This window comes from Filicampus tigris, chromosome 6, assembly GCF_054856515.1.
Source record: "Filicampus tigris isolate MCC_2025a chromosome 6, RoL_Ftig_1.0, whole genome shotgun sequence".
NCBI lineage: Eukaryota > Metazoa > Chordata > Actinopteri > Syngnathiformes > Syngnathidae > Filicampus > Filicampus tigris.
The window spans coordinates 7,058,958-7,081,676 of NC_141222.1; the positions used below are offsets into that span (position 1 = coordinate 7,058,958).

The 22,719-nt window shown below is 39.7% G+C and overlaps 2 protein-coding genes across 11 annotated transcripts in view; both read left to right on the plus strand.

The window, feature by feature from the left end:
* ctnnd1 (catenin (cadherin-associated protein), delta 1) overlaps positions 1-9,831 on the plus strand; it is a 34,816-nt gene extending 24,985 nt beyond the window's left edge. For 5 of the 8 annotated variants that reach the window (XM_086034200.1, XM_086034206.1, XM_086034201.1 and 2 more), the window contains 10 exons: positions 879-896; positions 1,100-1,165; positions 1,291-1,418; positions 3,950-4,100; positions 4,222-4,417; positions 4,522-4,715; positions 4,887-4,934; positions 5,095-5,177; positions 7,781-7,835; positions 8,110-9,831. In XM_086034200.1, coding sequence (XP_085890326.1) covers positions 879-896; positions 1,100-1,165; positions 1,291-1,418; positions 3,950-4,100; positions 4,222-4,417; positions 4,522-4,715; positions 4,887-4,934; positions 5,095-5,177; positions 7,781-7,835; positions 8,110-8,165 — 995 coding nt within the window. In that variant the 3' untranslated portion in view covers positions 8,166-9,831. Of the gene's footprint in view, positions 1-878; positions 897-1,099; positions 1,166-1,290; positions 1,419-3,949; positions 4,101-4,221; positions 4,418-4,521; positions 4,716-4,886; positions 4,935-5,094; positions 5,178-7,780; positions 7,876-8,109 lie in introns of all 8 variants that reach the window. The other 3 variants (XM_086034204.1, XM_086034203.1, XM_086034205.1) reach the window with 3 other exon arrangements.
* A 64-nt stretch (positions 9,832-9,895) lies between these two features.
* On the plus strand, positions 9,896-22,655 carry LOC147145593 (uncharacterized). Of its 3 annotated transcripts, none has more exons than XM_086034197.1 (7): positions 9,896-9,967; positions 10,492-10,627; positions 10,752-11,590; positions 12,522-12,620; positions 14,911-15,286; positions 17,423-18,967; positions 21,857-22,653. In XM_086034197.1, exons 1-7 carry the CDS (start codon positions 9,965-9,967, stop codon positions 22,159-22,161), a joined length of 3,303 nt encoding a protein of 1,100 aa, XP_085890323.1. In that variant the 5' UTR covers positions 9,896-9,964; the 3' UTR covers positions 22,162-22,653. The 3 variants fall into 3 exon arrangements, with proteins under 3 accessions (XP_085890323.1, XP_085890324.1, XP_085890322.1); XM_086034198.1 differs by having other exon boundaries at positions 9,924-10,098; positions 14,911-15,199; positions 21,857-22,655; XM_086034196.1 differs by having other exon boundaries at positions 9,924-10,098; positions 21,857-22,651.
* The last annotated feature ends 64 nt before the right edge of the window (positions 22,656-22,719 follow it).

Below are 22,719 nucleotides of genomic sequence, written 5' to 3' on the forward strand. Positions count from 1 at the left end.
GAATTGATTAAAAGAGTACAAAAACAAGCTGGTGACATCCGAGTACTTCGAAGTCTGCGCTGATGTGAGGCCCCCATCGTGTGTCAGCCTTTGAAACGTCACACCAGCAAACACACCTGCCCAATACATCTTCATTTTGGCTACAACGGCTTCACAAAATGCCTTCTTTCAGGAATAAAGCCATGAGTGATGCCGCAAATAAAACAACGATCCAATTAACTGCGTCTAAGGTTCATATTAAAATGAAACAAGAGACTTACCTCATGACACACGTGAAAAAAAATCTCACAACTGTGTTATCACCATGAGGAGGTTTCTGTTATGCCTTGGGTACTTTTTTTTTTTTTTTAAATAAAAACTGAACACGGGTCCCACATACCTGCGAACACCATACAATGGTTACGTAATTGAATTGTATAAGGAAGAAGGCAGAACTCAATCTGCTAACTGCTAGTGTGCTTATCTCTCAATTGTTTTTTTGTTGATAAAACTGTCATGCAGATAGAGTTCCATCTTGTTGTTGCAAAATGGGATTTAAAAAGACTAACTTGAGACAAACATCACTAGAATGACGTGGACATTCTCTCCAGCCGCTGCACCATGCGTACAGCTTATATTGTTGGGTGGCTTGATAAGTATCTCCATTGTAAAGGATTGTTGTGTATCAAGCATTTTAGTGTTCTTCCATTGCTTTCGTGAAGTCTTCATATCTGGCATGTTGTGCTGCTTATTCTTGTGGGCGGAATCATTGGTGTTGAAACTTGGTGTCCAAAATTATGGATCTTTTCCTTTTGCTTGAATGCCTCCTCTTCACCTGTCCTTCTCTACTTCCTCTGATCCTCTCCACTTTTTCTCTCCCTCTCGGCGCTGGGCTTCAGATGAGTGGTTTTCCAAAGGTAAGCTCCTGACCGTGGTGTGATTTTTGCATTCTCGGCTAGTCATAATAGTCACTGTAGTAATAGTTGTAGTAATTAACAGATTGTAGTGTTCTCCTTGTACTAACATGCAAATCGTCTCTCTGAAAGAACTTAACCAATTTACTAACAATGAATGTAGATAAGAGGTTATATTAATTCTGTACCTTCAATGTGTGTTCCAGGAAAGAAAGATGAGGATGCAGCTGCTGACACAATAGACATTCCAAAGAGAACGACACCTGCTAAAGGTAAATCATTATTGATTGTTGTTGTTACATTTTGAAGGTCTATCTTCCTGTCTTCCTCTCCCCGATTTGAGTAGCTGTTTCCTGTCTGTTTACCTGCTGCACTGTTTCCTCCCTCTGCCTTGTAGGCTATGAGCTGTTGTTCCAACCAGAGGTGGTTCGCATCTACACCTCTCTGCTGAAGGAGTCGAAGAACCCCACCGTGCTGGAGGCCTCGGCAGGAGCTGTTCAGAATTTGTGTGCTGGCCGTTGGACGGTACCTCCTTTCAATAAGCGCTGCATTTCAATTAGATGTCCACAAATGGAGCTGCGTTCTCAACAGAGCTGGGCAGCACCTAACCGCCACCGAATTCCTGTCTGCACATTTGAACGACCCACATGACCCGCGTCAGCCAAACAGTGTCTCGAACGGACTTAACCTGTACCACGCCACACGCAGGTGTCGCACTCCTGACACGTGGCTGAGGAAAAAAATTGCGTTGTGTACATTGCCGTGCACAGACGTAATGACGTGCCCCATATTGTTTTCATTTCACAGATCACCACGCTGTGCGTGTGCGTCAGTTGTTTTTGTTTGATATTTTTTTATTGTTTGGTGGCGTGTCTGCTCGTGCAGCACCTGCTTGTGACGTGAAGATTACGTTCTCGACGCTGATAGGTTGTCGCCGACGAACGACGGACTGGGACCACGTGGGTCGTTTAAATATGCAGAGGGTAACTCGGTTAGGCGATGCCCAGCTCTGGTTCTCAAGTGATACCAATATGAACCAAAAGATACATGCTTTTCTATGTGTCAAGTGTTGACCTTGTGAAATACAGTGGAACGTCGTGTTACGCTATCAGGTTTGCAACCTGAAACGTTCGCAAATTCAGTTAAGATTTCCTGTTGAAATGAATGGAAATGCAATTACCAATCATTTTAATCCAGTCCCCAAAACAAAAGTTCTACAGTATGTTACTTATTCCATTTAGGCTGGGAGCCCATTACCACGTTTCTACCACTAGAGCTGGGAGTGCGGTTGTGTCTTTCTACTTTTACAGCCGGGAAAGCGTATACGTTATTTTATTTGTTTTTATTTTTTTAACCAGTCTTGGTCTCTTAACCAGTGAAATGCATCAGAATATACACGTGACGGTGTCATGAGGCCTCGTAGGATGTCACGAAATTTTTACGAGCAGTAATGTCGGACACAGACGATTGCGGGAGCTCTGAAATAAGTGAAGTTTGTGATATAGACGACGCGCTTGTGGACTTTGAACCAGTGGGACCAGTCGATGTGATATATGGTTAAGATAAATGTTTGGAGACAATGATTATCGATGGCTTGGTAACAGAATAGAGGATGGTAATTACTACTTTTTTATTTAAAAAAATCAAAATATTGCCTGTGTTGCACTCACGCTTTATTTTTATATTTTTTATTGAAACAGTAAATGACATAATCCATAAATGCCTGTGTGAAATCCACGTCTAAGCTCTCAAATTCTTTTGGAATTGTGTTTCTATCTGTTACATGGGCTGAAGGTATCAATTATTTTTGTGTTGCCCATTATTGATGCCATACCTTGTCCAACGCCTTAATTTACTCACTCACTCACTCACTTTGGAGATACCGCCACACAAGCGATGTTGAGGAACTTCTCTTCTCTCAAAAGGCATAGCTTGATGGCTAAATGTCCACTATAGTGGTAGAAATGGTATGTAGGGTATAGTGGTAGAGCAAAGGTTTTATTACCAAGTAACTCGTAATTACGTCAGATAACCGCCGTTGAAACGATGGTGCTCGGTGGCCGACTGATTATAGTGGGGGATGCCCGACTTGTGGCCAGGAAGTGCACCCAAGACTAAAGTGCGTACTTGGACTTGTTTTTAGCACCGTGTTTACACAGCTCGCGGGACTAATGTCTTGTACAGCAGTCAGTCAATCATTAGGGTATTTGTTCTGACGTGTCGCATTGTCACGTGAGTTGAGCAGCCAATGGGGTGCATGTATTGGCCGCGTAACCCGAACCCCAAAGTCAATGTGACATTGCCGAACAAAGTTATATTTTAAAGGGAATAAACCCAAACATATTTTTTCACGAATATGTTCTATGCAGGCCCACTAGTTGAGACGAGGTATTTTGATTAATATTACATTTGTGGAAAATAAGTTAAGCAGCAAAATCCACCCATTTTTAGCCATCTCAGGGGGCGGCCATTTTGTCACTTCCGTCGACTGAAAATGACATCACAAATGCTCAGGGCTCCGCTTCAGAAAACATATGAGCTGAGATTGGGGGTTAACTGAGTGCTATGATGGCATTTTCAGTTGATAGAAGTGACAAAATGGCCACCCCCAGAGATGGCTAAAAACAGGTAGATTTTGCTATATTCCATAGACCAATATTTATCAGAATGCCTTGTTTCAACTTGTGGATCGAACATATTCTTGAAAAAAATATTCTTTTGGGTTGACTTCCCCTTTCAGCAGAATGGCTCATGAGTTTGCACCAAATAAGACCACAACAATAACAAGGAACATTTTATACCGTGACTATAGTGACATACCTAGGTTATTTTAATTGTCATCTGGCGGGCCAGACATAGGTGGATGTTGCTGACCCCTGAAATAATACATAAGCAACATATCAACACTCTATACGTACTTGCAATTCACTCCAAATGTGCTGCAAGCAATGTGTGTTGGGCGGGCAGGTCACAGTCTGACAATTGTGCTCAGGAAAATGTATTGTAACTAACATCTTCCAACAAGTTTTGCAAATGAAAATAATCTATTTGTGCAGTATGGCCGTTACATCCGTGCCCTGCTACGCCAGGAGAAAGGTCTGCCCATGATGACTGAACTACTGGCCCATGGCAACGACAGAGTGGTTCGAGCGATGTCGGGAGCACTTCGTAACCTGGCAATTGATGCTCGTAACAGAGACCTACTGGGTGAGGCTTGCAGATCCCTACTTGAATAAGCTATACTTGCCAATTGACCGTACACGAGACACATTTATTTACACTTTTTTTTTTTTTGGTTTCCTGGCTGCTTTTGTTTGTATGGTGTTAGGCAAACATGCAGTGCCTCACCTAGTGGCCAACCTTCCTGGTGCCGGTCAGAGTCAGCCTGTGCAAGCACTGTCAGAAGCAACAGTGGTGTCTGTGTTGAGCACGCTCCATGAGGTGCTGGGCTCCAGCTTGGAAGCTGCAAAGACTCTCAGGGCCTCACAAGGAATCGAGAGGCTAGTCCTCATCAACAAGGACGGGTAGGGGTCTTCACTGAATTGTAGGAAGCAGGGCATCAGATCTCGTCTTAGGTTTGTTTGTGCGTTTGAAGTACCCTTTTGCGGTCTCTCTGTGGCATCACCAGGAATTGTTCAGAGAGGGAAGTGCGTGGGGCTGGGCAGGTACTGCAGACTGTATGGGCCTACAAGGAGCTGCGGCGCACTTTGGAGAAGGATGGATGGAAAAAGAACGACTTCATGGTCAACCTAAACCCTCCCAGCAACAACACTCGGACCAACGGAGGATATGAGGACAGCACTCTGCCACTCATAGACAAAGGTCAGACAGTGAAAAGTAAAGAGACGTTTCAATTGTACTGCTGATATTGGCCCTAAGTCTTAGCAATAACATTACATTAATCTAAAATCTAAAATGACTTCTGCCTCATGAAGAACTGAAACCTTCTATCTTCCAAAGGCTACAATGCTCATTGTTTTTCTCTGTCTTCAGGTGGCAAAGGGGAACGAGAAATGATTCCAATGAATGACATGGGACCAGGCAAGTATTAACACAGAAAACATTTACATGTAACTAATTTGTATCTTGCTGATGTGGATTAGGTACTTGCATGTATAAGAGGTCAAACCTACCTGCAGTTTTACCCTTAATGGCTTTCCATTACAAACACACTCATGCTGCTGCTTTGATCTCCCATTAGATGCCTACTCCACACTGGACCAACAAGGGAGGAGGAACACTCTGGACAACACAATCGAGCCTGAGCATAAAGATGCAGTACAGGTATAAGGCCCTACATTTTACATCATTTATAGTCAGAATTGTTTTCTAGTTCAAAATCAGTAGTTTCACTAATTTGATGGTGTCTATCTACTATGCTAACAAAGACACTGCAGGTTTAAGTGAAAATGACAACAGTGCAGTTTTAATGGCACACAGCAAGTAACTTTCAGCTACTATTTAAAGATCTACTTAACTCATTCCGTGCCAGACTATGTTCTCAAAATGGGAAGCGCCGGTGCCTGCCATTTTTTACCATTTTGACTCATTTTGAAGGTCTACAGAAAATGTTGTTCTATCTATTTATATAAACATTGAACCTACCAAAAGAAAGCTTTGATCCTCCTCTTTCATCAGAAAAACAAAGTACGTTTCTACCCGTTACCATTCTTTAGTAAACAGCAATTGAACATTTGTCAGTTTCTTGAAAATACTTGTTTCCAAGAAAGATTCTGAGAAAAAGAGTTTTTGTGAAAGGATGCACCTCAAGCAGTACTTAAACTTCAATGCTGTTTTGTTTTTTTTGTGGGGCATTTGTGATACCTCAAATAACTAAACAATGCTTTATCACATCATAAAGCAAACAAAAAATGGTGCTTTGATTACAAAATAACTGCACTGTGCCTAATCACGTTGACGCCTCTAAAAGGGCTGGTCACTTCTCTCCTATCTGACAACATTGGCACTCGATCAACCTGGCCGTTGTGAAAATCTTGCCACTCCTGCCACCTAGTGGTGATTTTTCATTCTGAAAATCTGCACAAAGCCCTTTATTGTAGTTTTTTTTTAAATTACTGAAAACATATTAATACGTCATGGCATCCACAAACGATTCTGCAGACGTATTTATACGTTTTGGCGTCAAATGAGTTAAGGGCCTCCGCACACTGAGTGATGAGGCAGAACTCCACTGAACGAACGCTTGCACAGTGTGCGGGTCTGCCACAAGATATCACGAGTGGCTGAATCAGCCACTAGTTTTGCAAGGATTGAAAATTCGAATCGCGCAGTCGCACAATTTGGTGACGTTGGAAATTATAGCCAATCAAAATGCACAGACGTCACGCAGGCGAAAAATCAATTTCTGTGTTGTAAGCGATCGAGACACAGCCAGCCAAATCATAAACATACAGTATAGCAGGGGTGTCCAAACGTTTTCAGCATGCAAGCTACTTATGAAATGGTGAAGTCCAATTGATTTACCAACTTTATTTATTTAAAAATAGAATTCTTAGAATTCTTTATATGTAACTTGTACCATATATATTAGTGTAACTTGCATAACTGCATGAACCAAATATATATGTAGTGAGACATGCAACAGGCGTATGACTGGCTGCCCTGTATGTCAATCAAGTGACAAATTTCACAGTGGATGATAGGCGGGAGTCTACTTTTTTTTTTTAACTCATTTGCTGCCGTTGACAGGATACTATATCAACAGCATAATACTGGGAGGTCTGGATATACACATGACGAGCTCCCGTGTAAACAACAGCAGTTGAATACAGTATGAATAGGTAAAATGTCTCCCTTTGAACAGCATGCCAACGGTGGCACTAAGATAATGTCCATGCTTTCCATTGCCTTTGACGGGACTGTCGCCCCGGCCAGCATGGCCGCCACGTACAATAGACACGCCTGTTAACCGGATGTAGTCTGTGTATCTGTGGCACACATCCCGGAAATACGTGTCCTAGTCAACACCAGTAAAACAGTTGCCAGTTCTGGAATTAACCAACTTTGACAAATACTGTACAAAGGTCTGGTTTGAGTGGACTGGATACTGTTTTTTGTTTGTTAAAGCCGAAATCCGTTAAATCAAGGATCTGCTGCATTTCAACACTAACACTCATCACTGGAACAAATGAACTGGTGTGGCATCTCTCAACAGTAAAATCTGATCATGTCTATCCTGTTGAAGTGGAAAGACTTGACTAGAGTGCAGCTGTTTATGCGTTAGGCAGCATTGCACAAGAGGACCCTGTTAGAAAAATTCTAAGGGTTTTGTCACCTAAAGAGCACTGCAAATGTCTTAGTTCTGAATTTTAGATCTTTGAAGATCATACCTTTGGCTCTTTGGAAATGTCAACTTTCTGGTCATGATTATTTACACAAAATCACATCAGCTTTGTAGATATTTTGCAGCCATGAATGAGAGTAATATTGCAATCTTTCCTTCAAAGTTGCATATTTGTGCATGATACACAAATCCATTCCCTTATTAGCAGCAGTGAACGTTACTGTGAGAAGGGACGTGCTCACACACGCCCACAGACAACATGTCTCTTCATGTCTTAATGGCGCAACTTGCTTTATACTTGTCTGGCATATTTCTCACTGCTGTCGTTTAACCTGCTTTGTGAATTAAAAACAAACTAACGATTTGTAACCTCTCTCTCTTATTATTATTTTTTTAAATATTTGACACCCTTTTTTCTTAAATAGGTTTGTCTCAAATTGTTTATGTTTCTTCAACAACTAACACATTGTATGAATGTTTTTTGGTCCTTCCTTTCCGTTTGTCCCTTTCTGCCACTAACTTTCTTTATGGCTTTTTCTCTATCACACATTCCTTCCCTCCTTTTTTCCCCCCTATTTCCCAGGGTGTGAGGTTTGGGGAAAGGCAGTCCCTTTTTCCTCTAATGGATTCTTATGATGGTTAGGCCACACCCACTGTCTAACTGCATGTCAGCGCATGGTATGTTTGTCTCACAGGCAGCTGCGTTCAACTCGCTGGCATGGCTGTATTTTTCCTGTTGTGTCACCATTGTACTGTTGTAACAGTGTTCTTCAAAGTTGTCTGTAATTTTGTGCCATAGTTGTCAGCAGCTGCTGCATGATTGATTTGTTTTCTAAAATGTTTGCTGTGATTTTAATGAGTCCTTCTGGCAAATGATTTAATTCTTACACCCTATTTTTTCTCCCCTTACAGAAAAACTGATAGTGTGCATCACAAAACGCCATCCTCCCGCCCACTGTCCTTGCTGAACTGACAAAGAGGGACCAGAACACTACCGATGGGACAAACCACCACCATTTTCTTCATACTCTCCTCTGTCCTCCTCATGCTTTTGCATCGCCTCTTCCCTCGTAATGACAGTCCTCCTTTTGCAGCTGACAAGCCAATGAAACTCCATAAAAACTGGAAACGTGATGTGGCTCTATGACAACAAGATTGTTCTTCTACCCTCCATCTCTGCGTAACTACACTACAACTTGCCTGGAAAACACTAATGCCCAATTTCAGGTCTGACTGTTGAGATAAGAACGTGACATTTGGGGAAATTGTACGTGAATGTGTTTAAAAGAAATTGAGGGCTTGTGTAATTCCCCCCCCCCTTCTTTAATGGGTGATAACCACAGAAAGATTAGTTCCTGTTGAAAAACTGTTGGTTGGTCTCATACATGGATTCGTGTTTTGTAGTGGTTGTTCCTGTTTTTGCTTTGTGCTGTATGACATGTACATGTGCCAAATGACAATGCCGCCGCTACAGCTGCCATTACTGAATTCTCCTAACAACTTAGAAGAAGCTTTTTGTACAATGTTTTCCTTTGTGAAAGTCCATCATTAAGATGCATGGGCCTGCTGCGGTTTCTGTATTCGATATCAATCTAAAGGGGCGTAGGTGTTGAATTTGGGTTATCCTAAGATTTACTGAAACATCCGTCTTCACCTGTGACATCTGATATGTTGGGCTCTGTATTGCAAACTCCGTATATTTGTGATTCAGTAGAGGCATTTTCTTTTTTGCAAGTCCATAATCTGAATGTGTAATACAGTACTGTTTTTAACAGTGATTGTGTGGGCCAACTGGAGTGCCTTGATTACTCAGGACAGGTATGATGGGTGTGTCACACCATAATGTGGCTTCTCAATCATCGTCTCCGTATATGGAATGCTGGAGTTTTGTGTTCAACAAGTTAATTGAATGCATCTGTTTGTCAGTCGGCGTTGATTTTTGTTCATGAGGTTTGAAAGCAAAACTCTTGTATTCTGTATATGTGTGCCACAAACGCATCGCCAACCTGCCTATAAGTATACAAAACAGCACATGGGAGAAGAAGGTTGTCCTTTTTTTGCCCACATACTCGAGTTATGTGCTCATTCTGTCGAGGACAACACATCAGTGCAAAGTAAGATGTAGATAATTTAAAAAAAAGAAAGCACGAGGGGATTTTTTTGTTTCTTTGCTTTTAATTTTTCATGCCAACTGCCTAATTTTCAAGTTGCCTTGAAGAGAGGACTGAATTGCGCGGGATTGTGTTGGTTTGTCTAAGAAGGCATAGAAAAGACATTTTCGGATAGGTAGGAGAGGGAAAAAAAATTAAAGCACATTTATACAATATATATACAAGAGAATATTAATTTTATGGCTTTTTGTATTTTCTTTTTTAAAATATTGATTTGGGTTTAATTGTTTTGGGTGCTCTGGGTGAACACATATGCAATCAGTTTTTGTTAGATTGAAAATAATTGTCTTAGAAGCTTAAAAAAAAGGTCCAACTTCTACATCTGCTATTGGTTGAAAACTGATTATAAACTACGCCTTAGCATATCTGACTCTGGTCTTAAAGTTGCACATTCTCATTTATGAATGACTCATGTAACTAGCAATATTGTTTTTAATAAAACAGAAAATGATTTTGCAGCCTGGGTTGGTTTACACTGTGAATTATTTTTTTGCAAATGTGGAAAATGTAACCAGTCCTGCAGGCCTGGCCAACTGTGCGCTTGTAGTCCTCCGCTGTGACGTCATCGCCACTTGCCCGGCCCTACCTGTGGCGCCATGGTCAGTTTGTGGAAGCTTCGAACGCTCGTTAGCAACAGAGATATTAAACCCAAGCTGTCATTTTCGAAACACATTTTGCATTTTATATCCTTTGTGTGAAGAAAAAAAAAAAGAGCGACATGAACATGTTGGTAAGTTACGATTTAGAATGCTAGCACCGCTGTTAGCCATGTGTTGGGATGACAATTAACCTGTTTGTCATTGACGCAGCACAGTCACCATAGTTGTGTGCCGCCATCCTTTTAATTGGTAGACATGTTTTCATAAGAATAGACTAACTATGTAATTGTCACTTGCAGTGTTAAAAAAATGAATTTATGAGTAACGTTTTCTTATTTTAAATTTTACAATAAGGCCACGTGGACGGACATCTCTGTAGAGTGCCTCCACCTGGTCAGAATGGAGACCATAGTTTGGCAACTTTCACAAACTTATCGTTCTATTTCTTCAAAGTGAAAACAGATTGGCCCAAAATTTGTCAATAGAAGACTGACTGTTGGTGTGCTTCCCATTATGTTTGCAAGCAACCCTCCATTGCTCCCAATGCCAGTGTCAACATGCAGCACTACCATTTGCGGGACTATGAGATGAAGCTCCTTGGAGAGCTCCAGAGACAACAAAACAGAGCCGAGTTCTGTGATACACTTTTGGAAACTGAGGGTGAGGCCCAGAGGGTTAACCCCCCCCCCCCCCCCCCCCCCCAAAAAAAAACCACACTTTCAAATGAACCGTTATACTGTAATCCGAAGCATATGAATTGAGTGCTATCCATCTTTCTCTTAAGGTATCTCTGTGCCCACCCATAGCTGTGTTCTGGCGGCTCTCAGCCCCTACTTGTCTAAGAAGCTGTCAGCCACACCATCTCCTCCATCTGGGCAAAAACGGCAACTCCAGTTTAAGTCTTTGAAGGCTCACACCCTTTTGAAGCTGGTTGGTCTCCTCTACTCAGGGGAGTTGAAGGTAAATGGAAGTGTGGAACAGAATGATGTGATGGATGCAGTCCAGAAGTTTGGGATCACACCCCTCCGACAGAGAGAGAAAAATGATGCTACAAAGGAGGTGGAACCCCAGGAGAATCGGGTCGTGAGTTGCAGTAAATGTTGCATGTTAACAATTGCAGGCATAGAGAATGCCAAATGCGGGATAATGAAAGATGCACAAGTGCATCCTGAGATGGCAGGATGGAAACATTCACATCATTCAGTGGAGAAGAGAAGTTGTGTATCCACTGGGACACAAACTCCGTTAGAAAATCATACTGAGTCTGTAACCCCAGAGCACATCGCATTTCAACCCGACAAATTCCCTTTAGATTTGTGTGAGTCTCATTCACACCAACCCTCTGCCTCTGTGACAAATCCAGTATCCAGTAATCGGTCCTGCAATAGCAACAATGACACTTCCTTCTCTCAGAAGCCTCAGAATGAATGTTCTGATTCCACTGGCAGTACTCATGTGCTCGCTCAAACAAAGGACAAGAACAAGACAAGCAGAGATGAAGTAAAGAAAATGCCTGAAGACAAAAATGCCAATCCAATAGAGAGAAGGCCTGAATTTGCTAAGATAGCAAAGAAGAACCTGGCCAAGATGAAACTGATGGAGGCAACACAATTTTCTGTTAAGGTAAATAGTTGGGTAACAATAAATGTGGCAAAATCTATGTCTGTCTTTTTCAAACACTATTAAGGTCCATGGTATGTTGTTTGACATTGGTTACTACTTATTGCTTTACATGTTTTAGTGTTAAATATTTTTTTTTTCTGCTTCACGACTAAATTATCACCCACAATTGTCTATGCATAGTTTCTGCCAGATGAGGGATATACTTGTTTTCTCCAAATTATATATACTGTAACAGAAGACGAACACATCTTTTCAGGATTTTAGTGTCAGAAAAAGGGTGTGACTTAAAGTGAAATCAAACCAAACACATTTTTTTGCAAGACTATGTTCCCAGCAGGCCCACTACGCCATTCTGATTAATCTTGCTTTTGTGGGATGAGTTAAGCAGCAAAATCCACCCCTTTTTAGCCATCTCAGTGGGCGGCCATTCTGTCATTTCTGTCGACTGAAAATGACACAACTGCTCAGGGCTCAGGTAATGACCAATGACAGCTCAGCTACAGAAAACAGGTGAGCCATGATTGGTCGTTACCTGAGCCCTGAGCAGTTGTGATGTCATTTTCAGTCGACAGAAATGACAAAATGGCCGCCCCCTGAGATGGCTAAAAACGGGTGGATTTTGCTATATTCTATAAATACAATATTAATCAGAATGTTCTATTTCAACTTGAGGGCCTGCGCAGAACATATTCTTAAAAAAATATATGTTTGGGTTGCCTTCCACTTTATGAACGTACACCCCATAATGGTACCCCATTATGACAAAAAACAAAAAAACACAGTTTTCTAAATGTATACTTTCACACACATGGCTTTTAGGAAGCGCGACGTGTCTTTTTTTTTTTGGGTGTGTGTGTGGGGAATTCCTCACGCATTTTCATCCTCATATTGAGTCAGGATAAAGTAATGTGTTGATATTCTGCTTTTGCAGGTAAGGCTGAGGAGGAGAAGGACAAAAGAAAAAATATGGGAGGTTGTGTCCTTTCAAGATGAGGATGAGACAAGGTCGGGGTTCACCCCTTCATCTCAGGTAAAATACACCATTTAAGTGACTCACTAAATTTGCTTTTAGCCTCTGAATCATTCAAAAAAGTGTTGATTGTCATTCATAAGAATAGCTTTTATTCCTCCATATATGGACATGATTGATTGTTGACTCACAATGGTAAGGACTGGTTGCTAGCAGCTTTGATGCAACAGTACAGTTCTGTATTTGGGTGCAAAAGCAAAGATTTGGATGGGAAGGCTTTGCAACCTATGCAAAACCTCGATCACATTCGAATGTACATGGCAACTGAAACAAAAAGTTAACAGCAACCTACAAATTCTTCTTTAAATCTCATCTTGCAAATAAGTTGGCAAATTTAGACAGACACTGACTTTACCAGCAAGGAGAAACTCAGTCATTTCCCACTAGTCTGTGCTGTAGGTGGATATGGTATTGCAGTTTTTAGAAGAAGCTATGTTAAAATAATCTGATTGCCACCATCTTTTCTTCCTGTCAACTTTGAATTTCCTTACTTGTTACAACTGCTCCATCTGCTGGTTGTCAAGAAGTGAAAACAATTATGCCTACATTGTTTCAATATGAAATGTACTGCATTATGCGACATAATCCCACTGTAAGGTATTGGGTGTAAATTTCTCTGGGCCACAATTCGATTCAATTACCGATTATTGATGCGTCTTGAAGTTATCTCGATTTTTGTACTCCGTTTTTTTCTTACTCACTACTTCAAAAAACACAATTTTTAATGACCATTATTTCCACCTTAAAAATAAATAGAGATAAATTTTATTTCATTGTCATTTATAAAAATAAAATGTAACATGTCTAAAATAGAATGTAATATTTACAAACAAATGTTGCACTAATGCGCAAAACAACCATTTTTTTTGCTGTTTTGTACAAAATGACCCAATTTCTATGTTTTGTGAGTTATTCATTTGACCCAAACTAAAGAACACAAAACGTTGGATCAGTCCCTTTTCGACCCAGTGCGGGTTGTTTTTGACCCAACTGTTTTTAGAGTGTAGCAGAGCATCACCAGTGATGAAAGCCGTTATCTGCTGATGTTTACGCTTTATAAACTTGAGGCTAGAGCTGCACAAAATGTCGTTTGAGCGTCGTAATCTCACTGAACATGCGCAGTAGTCATATCACAGATCCTGCAATGCACCGCGGTACTTTGCCTGCAAAGTACAGTATTTTTTTTTTTAACTCAGTGTGGCTGTGTGCAGTTTAACAGATTGCAAAAAGCTCTTCAAATGAGAGGTATATGTGCTCCCTTCAAGCTGTTTGTCCCCTCCAGTTTAGTTAATTTAGCCACACAAATGCCAACTACCTTAAAGAGGCCATATATCATAGTGAATTAACTTTTTGGGGCTTTAGCCATGTTCAAAGGCTATTTCCTCACCAATCCCCGGCGACAGGCCATTCAGCAGCTGTTTTTCTGCTCGTCCTTTCTCAGAGGTGCACCTTGGCCAGTCCAAAAGGGGATTGGCCGCGAGATTAAATCTTAAAACTGGTGCAATTCCCACAATCAAACTTGCTGGAGAAGCCAGAGCTGTAAGTAACTAAAAACGCTTGCTAAATTATGACATAATATTATAATTGATGCACTAATATTAGTTGTCAAGCACAGTATATCAGACATATTTTGTTGTATAAAAATAGGCTTACTTGTTTGACACATTACCATGTGCATGGACGAATCAGTGCTCTATTAAGATTGCCACTTGACTCTGGATTGAGGACGTAAGGCTCCACAATAGATCTTTAATACTATGCGCCCAGCAGCCGGCTTTAGGACGTCATTAAAGAGTGCGGCAGCCACATGGGGAGAGGCGTGGTTTTAGTCAGAGCTGGGCACTTGATAATGATAGACGGACCAGCCAATTGGCCATTACTAATTGATCCGGCTTGACAAAAACGCAGATAGGCTGATGGCGGAAGAGGACCCAGTCTGCAGATGGATGGCGATAAACGTATGTATGTATGTATGCATGTGTGTGTATACTATGTATATATATATAATATATATATGTGTGTGTGTATACTATGTATATATATATATAATATATATATGTGTGTATGTATATATATATATATATATATATATATATATATGTATATATATATATATATATATATGTATATACATATATGTATGTATATATATATGTATATGTATGTATGTATATATGTATATATATATGTATATACATATATGTATGTATATATATATGTATATATATATAGAGAGAGAGAGTAAGGGATTTCTTTACATTTGGTCTTATTGGTGATTATCTCTTTGCAGGAGGCACACCCAACTGCAGCGCAGACATCACATAACCACGTTGCACAAGTTGAATCTAGCAACTCCACTAAACTTCCATCCCACCCCAATACTATATGTGAACCGTCACAAAACTTTGTTGATTGCACTGCTCCACACCAAAATGGAACGCTCCAGTCGGCACCTGATCCACAGCCTCAAGGCCTTGCAGAAGAATCTGATGAGCAGATAGAGAAGTTGCTGGAGGACATCATGAGGGGCCTGAACATTCTGCCTGACTTGGGAGTGCCAGAGGATGACACAGGGCAAAGTAAGATAGTTTCGGCTGTCCCTTCAGCTGAATGTCAATATTACCAGAACATTGTGGAACGAAGTGCCCATAAATCAACGTACACAGGTATTTGGGTGCATGCATTTCTATTTTTTTTTTTACTTAACATGTATTTATTTTTGCAGGTGTGGTTTATAAGAGCAACATTTATGTCATCAGTTTAATTTCATTCACAATTTTCACATTTCCTGTAGCCTTCAATTGTTTGTGGTGCGGAAGTCTAAACTTATTTTGAAACCAGGAGAGAATGCAGACTTACAATTATTTTATTAATTTAGATAACTGTCAATCCTCGTTTTCCTCATGTGTTACTCATGTGAGATGTTCATATAAACTAGAAAGGGGGAGCGAATTTTTTTATTTTTGATGCAGTACAATGCTGATGTGAATGATTCCGAATGGATGAATAGTTGTCAAAATATTAATAACGTTAATAGTTAATAATGTAATGCTGTCAGACGAAAAAGTGGCCATTGACGGTTTATTAATGGCATTGTGAGTGAGTGAGTTAATTTGTTTTAAAGACCCTGTAAAGTGACTTCTGTCATTTAGTTGTTCTTTTCTAAATGCATAATACAGGTTTGAAGGTACCGTAATTGCTGGTAACATGCAAAGAACTATGTAGTTAAGTCATCAAGTGTTAAGATGGAGCGTTACACTTTGACAACATATCGCTTTTTTTTGTTTAGGTTTTTTTTTTTTTTTTTTCTTTGGGTTATGTGTTGCTTTTTTGGGGCGGAAGGTATGGATCAAATCATACCTAATGACGCACTTTGGCGTTCCCCCACCCTTTTCACACATGGACGAAATTTGTGATATCCATCTGTTAATGAAAGAAGAATAAGTTACATTTTCGTACCTTTTACTTCTACATTTTTGACCAATTCAAACCGTTACAACTTTAAACTGTTTCAACTTATTCCTACCACTTTTTTTTCACATTTTCAAGATAAAATTAAGATTTTTCTTTTTCCCTCCAATTTCTACATTTTTTTGACCGATTCAAACATTCCAAATTTAAATTGTTCATCTTGTCCCTACAGCATTTCAAAACAAAAGCCAAATATTGAGTTTTTTTTCCTCTCTAATTTAAACATTTTGGACAAATTCAAATTATTCCAACAGTAAACTGTTAAGCTTATCCCTTGCACATTTTTTTAATTTCAAAATAAAAGCCCAAAATTAAGATTTTTCTTTTGTTTTTTCCCCCCTTAATTGCTACATTTTTGGACCAATTCAAACCGTTCCAACTTTAAACTTTGTATCTTATCCCCACCGCAATTCTTCTAAATTTCAAAATAAAAGCCAGTAAGATTTTGTTGTTGTTTTTTTCTTTTATTTTAAACCTCTCATTTCTTCAGAAATTAGAGCTTTTTTTTGACTGGTTCAAACTGTTGCAAATATAAACTGGGGAACTTGTCCCTACCACAACATTTTATTAACATTTTAAAGTTAACCCAACTTTAAAATGTTGAAAATTGTACCTGTAATTTCCTAATCAGTTGGTAGATAAAAAAAATCACTTGGTAGATTAAAACAAAAAAAAAAAAACAACAACAAAAAACAACAGAGGGGTACCGACAATTTTTTCCACGTGTGTAGATAGAGATTTTGGATTGTTTCGTCAGCAATAAAGTCAATCCATATAAATCGTATTAACAGCTTCCTGATAGGTGCAGGACGAGGTGGTAGTGGAACCTTCCGGAATACATACTGTAGAGAAATTTAGGTAGAATATTTGTTTTAATAATATTAATTCTCCCATTCATCAATGGAGTCATTATGTGATCATAATTTGTTTTCACAACTTGATTATAATGCCTCTGGTTTATCCTGTTATTTGTGTTCAGTAATTAGAGGATTTAGTTATTTAGTTGAAATGATTAAATTAATAAATGATGTCAAAATTCCTCAAATATACTGTAAAGTTCTGCTCAACTTTGATAGGGACAAAATAACATCAGTGAATAATGTGATTTTATGTTGAGCAGGCCCGACTGTTATACCAGCAAGGCAAGGGTTCGAGTGTACTGCCATTGCCAGTGGCTCAATGGCTTTCTGTATGAGTGTTGCGAATCATTTTTAACCTACTCCGGGGTTGTTGCTGCTACCTTTGTCAGTTAGTAACTATCCAAAGATTGTTTTTTTGATGTTTGTTTTTTACAAATACTGAATACTGTTTCTTTTTGTTTTTTTTTACAGCTCAGAAACAGCTCAACTGTAAAAGTGTGCCACCTATTGATCCCAAACAGCAAGCGTTTCTTTTGGATTTCTCAACCGTGAGATCAGTGGGGCAAACCGATCGACTGAGCCACCATGATCGAAGCTACCCACCAATCCAGGAGCGGCAGCCCTTGTCTTCGTTTTTGTCACCCGGTTTGATCGATTTGCGGCTTCCTAGATGCCTCTCTCCGCTAGAGCCATATTCTTCTGTGGGACTTGATGACCCAACTCATCACTTGTCTCTCTGCGCAAGGCCCTTGCACACGGAACATTCTGGATTACTACTTTTTCCACTTGCTCATAGAGAAGAAAAATGGCCACCTTTATTGAAGACACATCAAAACTGCTGGCAAATGCAATGCCTGAAACAGCTGGAGTATGAACCACCGCAGCAAAGCCAAAGCTGCACACTCCCTTGTATTAAAAACAGGGCGGGGGTGTGTCCAACTGCTGCTGAAAGGAAGTGTTACCCCCAGAAGATAAAGAGAACTTTAGTACATAAAAAAGGTGTCGCTATGGATGGCAATCCACCTCCTAAAAAAAGGAAAGTGTGTGTTGATGATTCACAAGAAGCCACTGGTTCAATTTGCGACGGAATTCAAAGTAAAAAAACCATGAGCATTTGCTCAGTTAGTTTGTCACGAAACAATGTCCTGGCCAAAGAAAGAAATATGGCCGCAGGTTCTCCAGAATCACCACCCGTTTGTTCACGACAACAGAATCAACAGTCAAACACAAACGAGCATCTGAAAGAGAGAACCAGAACTACTGGACCTGCAAAATCGGTCAATACGCGCCAAAGCCGCATCAAGACCAGGGGCTCTCTGAGAACAACGCAAGTGCCTCCAAGCGACACATGCACTCAAAGTATAACAGATACAAAGGATACAAAGGTCCAGAGGCCTACTGTTGCATCAAACCAAGTCCATCTCTTCAAGAAGAAACGTGGGAGACCATCAAAAAAGATGAAAGCACTTTTTCCTCCAAACACTGCCGCTCCAGTCATGTCAAAGACTGAAGACCAGAAGAAAATTGAAGAGCAATTGTTAAATGTAGATCTGGAAAAGAGCAATATAACAAAAAGAAGAGGCCGAAAAATGAGGAATGGAAGAGGAGAGGAGGTGGTTGCACCGAAAAGTGTTAAGAGCGCTGCTGATAACAAGCCTGATGATGATGACAATGCGCCCAAACGGACCTTTAGAAGTGCCCACAACACAAAAAAGAAATCAGATGAAAGCCAAGAAGTTGGTAAAACGATCTTACCTAGAGATTATCGTGAAGACGTTGACATTATTCAGCTCCAAGAAGAATCCTCGGTAAATGTCAGTGTTTCCGTTGAAAATCATAGTCAAATTCTCAACGAATCAACAGATGAGAAAGACAGATTACAACAACAAGGCTCAGAGAGCTCTTTTAGAAAGGGGGACACTTTCTTGAGTGACGAGGATCCTTCAGTGGACGTGCTCAAAAGATCATTTGCTCAACATGCTGAGAGAGCCCAAAGGCAGGAGACCCACACACAAGGTATTGTACATGTTTTTGGTGTTGTTCATTCGCTTGTGTTCATTGATTTCGAGGGATGTAACGATTCACTCAAGCCCTGATTTGATTCGATTTTCAGTTCCCAATTTTCGATTCGTTTTTTTTCAAAATCCCTACCATGCTTGTCTCTGTGCTCTAGTGTGGCGCCTCAGGCATCCACAAACACAATACCCAATGATGTTTGGAGCAAGCGCATAATTTGATCTACACATTCAAAATGTGGTATACATCTGGAATGGAAAAAAAAATTAAAGATATTTTTTAGCGCTTTAAATTAGTATATTCTAATGATCTAGGTACGTTATGTCTTTTGTTAGGTTTCTGTAGGGGGCTTGTGAGTGCCGGGAAGGCAGAGGTCGATTTGTCTCGGTTCGAATCGATTTTTAAGCGATTTTCGATTAATCGTTACTACCCTATTTATTTCAGTTGTGAAAGTCAAAGTGGTGATGAAAATCAGAAGAAAGGAATTTGTATCTTTAAAGCAGTGTTCAATGAAGTTGGGATTTAGGCATAAAAATAAAAAACCTTTTCAATCTATATTCAATTGAATACATCACAAAGACATATTTGATGTAGAGGTGTCAAAATTAAATTAAACGACAATTACACAATCATCAAATTAGATGACAACTGATAATTCAGTAATCATTTAGAGCCATTGTATGATATCAATCCTCTGATTTCAGCCTGTGGTCAGTAAACATTTTTTCAAAAAAGCTAGGACAGGCGCATTTTATCACCGTGTTAAATCATCTTTCCCTTGAACAACACTCACTAAGTGTTTGGGAACTGAGGACAGGACTGATGTCCCTCTGCGGCAACGTATTTTAACTGCAGTTGCAGCATTCGCCACTATGGAGGCGCTATATCAGGCCTGGCCAACCCGCATGAGGACAATGGAGGAGGCCTTCATAAATAAAATGCATTTACTGCATTAACACTGAAAGATACTTGTTGTCTCCTCTTGATTTTCCTTTTTAAAAATGAGTAAAGACTGGGCTTTCTTTTGTAACAATGAAAGATACATTTTGTAAATCAGTAGGGAAAGCCTCACTTTTGACTTTCTGGTCGGCTGCAACGTCACCACTTCCAAATATGGGCACTGTGTTGCGCGTATGATGAAGGGCTATCAGAACGCGGCAATTGAACAGATTACATTCGGCAGGCGAAGTGCCAGCTACGCGCATCTCACGCAGCACTTTATGTGGAATGTCATGGCAACTCCACAAAAAACAACAACAACAAAAAAAAAAGTTTATGTGCGCTCATATGTGTAATGTGGCTCTTTGTAGTAACACTTTAAAAAATGTGGCTCTAGTGTTAATAAATGAATGCTTTAACATGATATTAGTCATTCTTATTGGAACTCTTAACTTACAGTACGTTCCCTGCAAAAGAAAGCAGGTGCCGTAAATTGAATTTACAGAATACATGCACGTCATGGCACATGGTCAGGATGGTACCACCTCTACCTCAATTTGAGCCAGGAAAAACCCTATTCTAAAATGTGAAATGGAGAAGAGATTTAAAAAAATTGCCATTCATTTCATATACTATAATAGTGTTTTTCAAACACTGTGTGCCGTGCGATATTGTCAGCTGTGCCGCGGGAATTATCTTAATTTGTGTGCCTGTGCGGTCTAGCGCCTGGCAGTGTAATCATGGACTTAATACATTGTAGTACTCTTCCATACCAGTAGGTAGCAGCAGCAGGTAGATAATTGTCTTTGTGTCAAGACAAGCGAATTAGTGACGCATGTTTATCCAAACAGGCCCATGTTTCATACTAAGTATCAATATGAAACATTATAAAACACTTTTTCTTTGTGTTTATTTAATTCCTATTCAAGACGTTATAAATATAACATCATTCTTCAATGTTAAAAAATACTTATATAAACAATAAAAACTTATATTGTTAAAATGAGCTTTTTTTTTTCACAATTTCAGCTGGTGGTGTGCCGCGGGATTTTCTTCAATGAAAGAAATGTGCCTTGACTCAAAAAAGTTTGAAAAACACTGCTATAATATATAAAAAATACTATATTGAGATATATCATGTTATGGTGATAGAAAATTGCCTTTGTTGGGATATAACATTTTGTCCATATCACAGTACTATACAGAAACATCTTTTGTATTATCATATCATAATCATAATGATAATGGCATCAATGATATATATTATTTGTAATATTTCATTCCCTCACCCGCTGTGAATTGATTTGGGGACAATGATCAATTTGGAGTGCAATCGAAAAGATATATCAATGGAATCAGAATCGCAAAATTCATATCAGTTTCCACCCCTACTTGTAATGTAAAATAACTCTTTACATTTGACAAATTAAATTCAGCGTATTTCAATTTTATGGGGAATTTGTTCTCCCGACATCTTGATGTAGTGTGAATCTACCTTTGTCAGTCACCAGTTCAAAACATGTTGATTTTTTCGGTAGTCCACACTCGGTTTGTTAACTCCTAGATAACCTGTTTTATTATTGAGGATGTGTTGTGTATTCACACTTTATCCATTAAAAAATGGCGAGCAGTCAAATGTTGAACGCGCAAGGTTATAAAATGTGTTTTTTTTTATTTGTAGTTTACTTACGTAATGTTGACCATACACGGGGAAAAACACTCTTGCGCACAAGTGGTATCGAGTTGGATGTTGGCCAGTGAGAGTAAATAGGAACTGGTGTTGGTATATCGACCGTCTCAAAGGAACAATTCAACTTCGATGCATACACTGATATGGGCTAGTCATGTAATACGGAAGGCAAAACCAGTGGACACTGTTTCGGCAGACGAACTTTGTTTTATACAAAAATCATCAGGGAAGTTGACTACTTGTTCTGTTTTGATTTGCAGAATTGAAGTCTGTTGTGACGCCACCTGAAAATAACCACCCAGGTTGCTCTCCTAGTGACAGACAGCCATGTCCGCAGAATCAAATGTCTTTGGAGCCCAACGCGAACCCCCAAATCAGCACGTGCCCGTCTGCTGCCACTGGGTCACCAAAGAGCCCAGAATGCAGCAAAGAAGAGATCATCGAGGTAGATGTTATGCCCTCCTCCCCAGAAAGGATGCCTTTCACCAGGCAACATGACTACGGACTCGCCGACATCGATACTACACAAAGTGAAGAGGAGGGAGAAATTGACGTGACAAACTGACGTTGGTATGTGTGCATACTTTTTGTTGTTGTGTGACTCGTGGTCATTCCTAATGTTCTCTCTGTTGTAGGGTTTTTATGCCCGTGTCAGATTTCCAATTGAGTGACCATCTTTGTATTATAGACTTTTATATCTTTCCTGTTGTTTTTCCTGTTCTCAGTGGTTTTGTTTGTGTAAAATGGCAACACAAGAGTGCCACGTTTTATTTGCAGATTTTTCCATTTAATAATCTGCTAAAACATGTAAAGCATGTTGCTTTTTACGTTATGTGTTTAAATCGTTTTGTGTTTGAAAAGTGGTTGGCTACTGAAATGATTGAAAGCATTTTGCATACTAATACTGTATGTAAAAAAAAAAAAGGAAGCCTGTATTTACAAACCCACTGTTAATAAATGTTATTGTTGATTTCACAATGTTGAATTTAATGGTTTACTATTTGCCTGAGTGATTTATTTATTTGTAACAGTACTGTACTTACTGTATTGGCATTCCCGTACTGAAAGTACACATTGAGCACAGTAGGGGGCGCGCTACCCCTACTAATCCTTTTTTGAATAA